At 34.6% G+C, this 1,524-nt stretch overlaps 1 protein-coding gene across 1 annotated transcript in view; it reads left to right on the top strand.

Moving 5' to 3' along the window:
- Positions 1 to 1,524, top strand: part of TYR (tyrosinase) — a 121,182-nt gene that overhangs the window by 110,925 nt on the left and 8,733 nt on the right. Inside the window, exon 4 of the mRNA XM_006871216.1 lies at positions 661 to 842. Coding sequence (XP_006871278.1) covers positions 661 to 842 — 182 coding nt within the window. The remainder of the gene's footprint in view (positions 1 to 660; positions 843 to 1,524) is intronic.

Below are 1,524 nucleotides of genomic sequence, written 5' to 3'. Positions count from 1 at the left end.
GTTTGTTTTGAGGGGTTTTACCATGAGAGATGAGCTCTGCCTCCTAATTCTCATTATGCAGACACTTCACCAAATAGGATATGAGGGTTGAAATAATTGAAATTTCCCCAACCAAAAAAAAAAAACATTTACCAAAATCCAGTATTGACTCCAATTTAGTTTTGTGTTTTGGTTCTCTGGGTTGACATTTTGGGGACAAGGAACATATTTAATTTACAACTATGACTCAACAATTGTCACTCAACCAATAATTGCTCTTGTTCTGCAGTGTTCTGAAAGAGTCTAAACTTGTCAGGAAAGCTTCATTTATCTCCCAAGAAATTCCTTTTTCAAAGTTTTCCTCTAATATTTCTTTCAAATGAACTAGTGATTTATGACATATTTTCAAAGTGTGAAGAATATGTCATGGGGATTTTAAGGTATGTATTGTAGTGCTGTGGGTTAATACGCCAGACTGCAAAGCCATTTGAACTGCAATTGGTGGTTTAAACTCACTAGCTGCTCCTCAGAACCCTATATAAGGTCGCTATGGGTCAGAACCGACTCATGGCACTTCACAACAACAATATTGTTATTTAGGGTAAAGAATTTCAAATATTTATTTTTTAAGCACTGGAACTGATAACATTACTGTGGAACTAATAAACATTTTCTCTGTAGTATATTTGAACAGTGGCTCCGAAGGTACCGTCCTCTTCAAGAAGTTTATCCAGAAGCCAATGCTCCTATTGGACATAACCGGGAATCCTACATGGTCCCATTTATACCTCTCTACAGAAATGGTGATTTCTTTATTTCATCCAGAGATCTGGGCTATGACTATAGCTACCTACAAGATTCAGGTATAGTTCAATTTCTTTCCAGTAAATTGCTAAATCTAGTGTGGTAAATTTCTTTCAACAGAATACAAGCCCATATGTTTCTACCATGTTATTCCCAAACCATTAAAATCAGAATTGATATTTCACAAGCTGCTCTATTCCAAGTTTTAAATGGTATCTGGTGTGGGGTAAAACCAATAAAAATGAGTTCAAGTAAGATGCATCAAGAAATGAAATACACCTTAACTAATATATGAGGGTGAGTCAAAATTATCCACTGTAGAATTTATTTGAATCAAATTTTAGAAAAGACAAATACATCATTTTAAACATAATCTCCTTACTTTTTAATACACTTCATATTTCTCTTAGCAAGCTTTTGTATTCCATTATTTTTAAATGTTTTAGGCTGAGATACAAACCACAATTAAACTGCTTTTTTCATTATTCATCAAAGATGAATCTCTGTCCTCAAAGGGCTACTTTCAAGACACTAAGCAGGTGAAGATGGTAATTCCACCAGGAATTAATGGAATACAAATTGTAATCTTTCAAGAAAGTGAGGTGGCACTGGAGGCACACACTCATCTATGCCAAGAAACTTGGAATACAACTATCTGTCTAACTGATTGGAAGAGATCTGTATCTGTTCCCATTCCAAAGAGATGTGACTCAACAGAATACAGAAATCATTGGACAATAT

Source organism: Chrysochloris asiatica, unplaced genomic scaffold (genome assembly GCF_000296735.1).
Source record: "Chrysochloris asiatica unplaced genomic scaffold, ChrAsi1.0 scaffold00163, whole genome shotgun sequence".
NCBI lineage: Eukaryota > Metazoa > Chordata > Mammalia > Afrosoricida > Chrysochloridae > Chrysochloris > Chrysochloris asiatica.
Note: the sequence above shows the minus strand (reverse complement) of the source record. Positions and strands in the feature narration are given on the sequence as shown.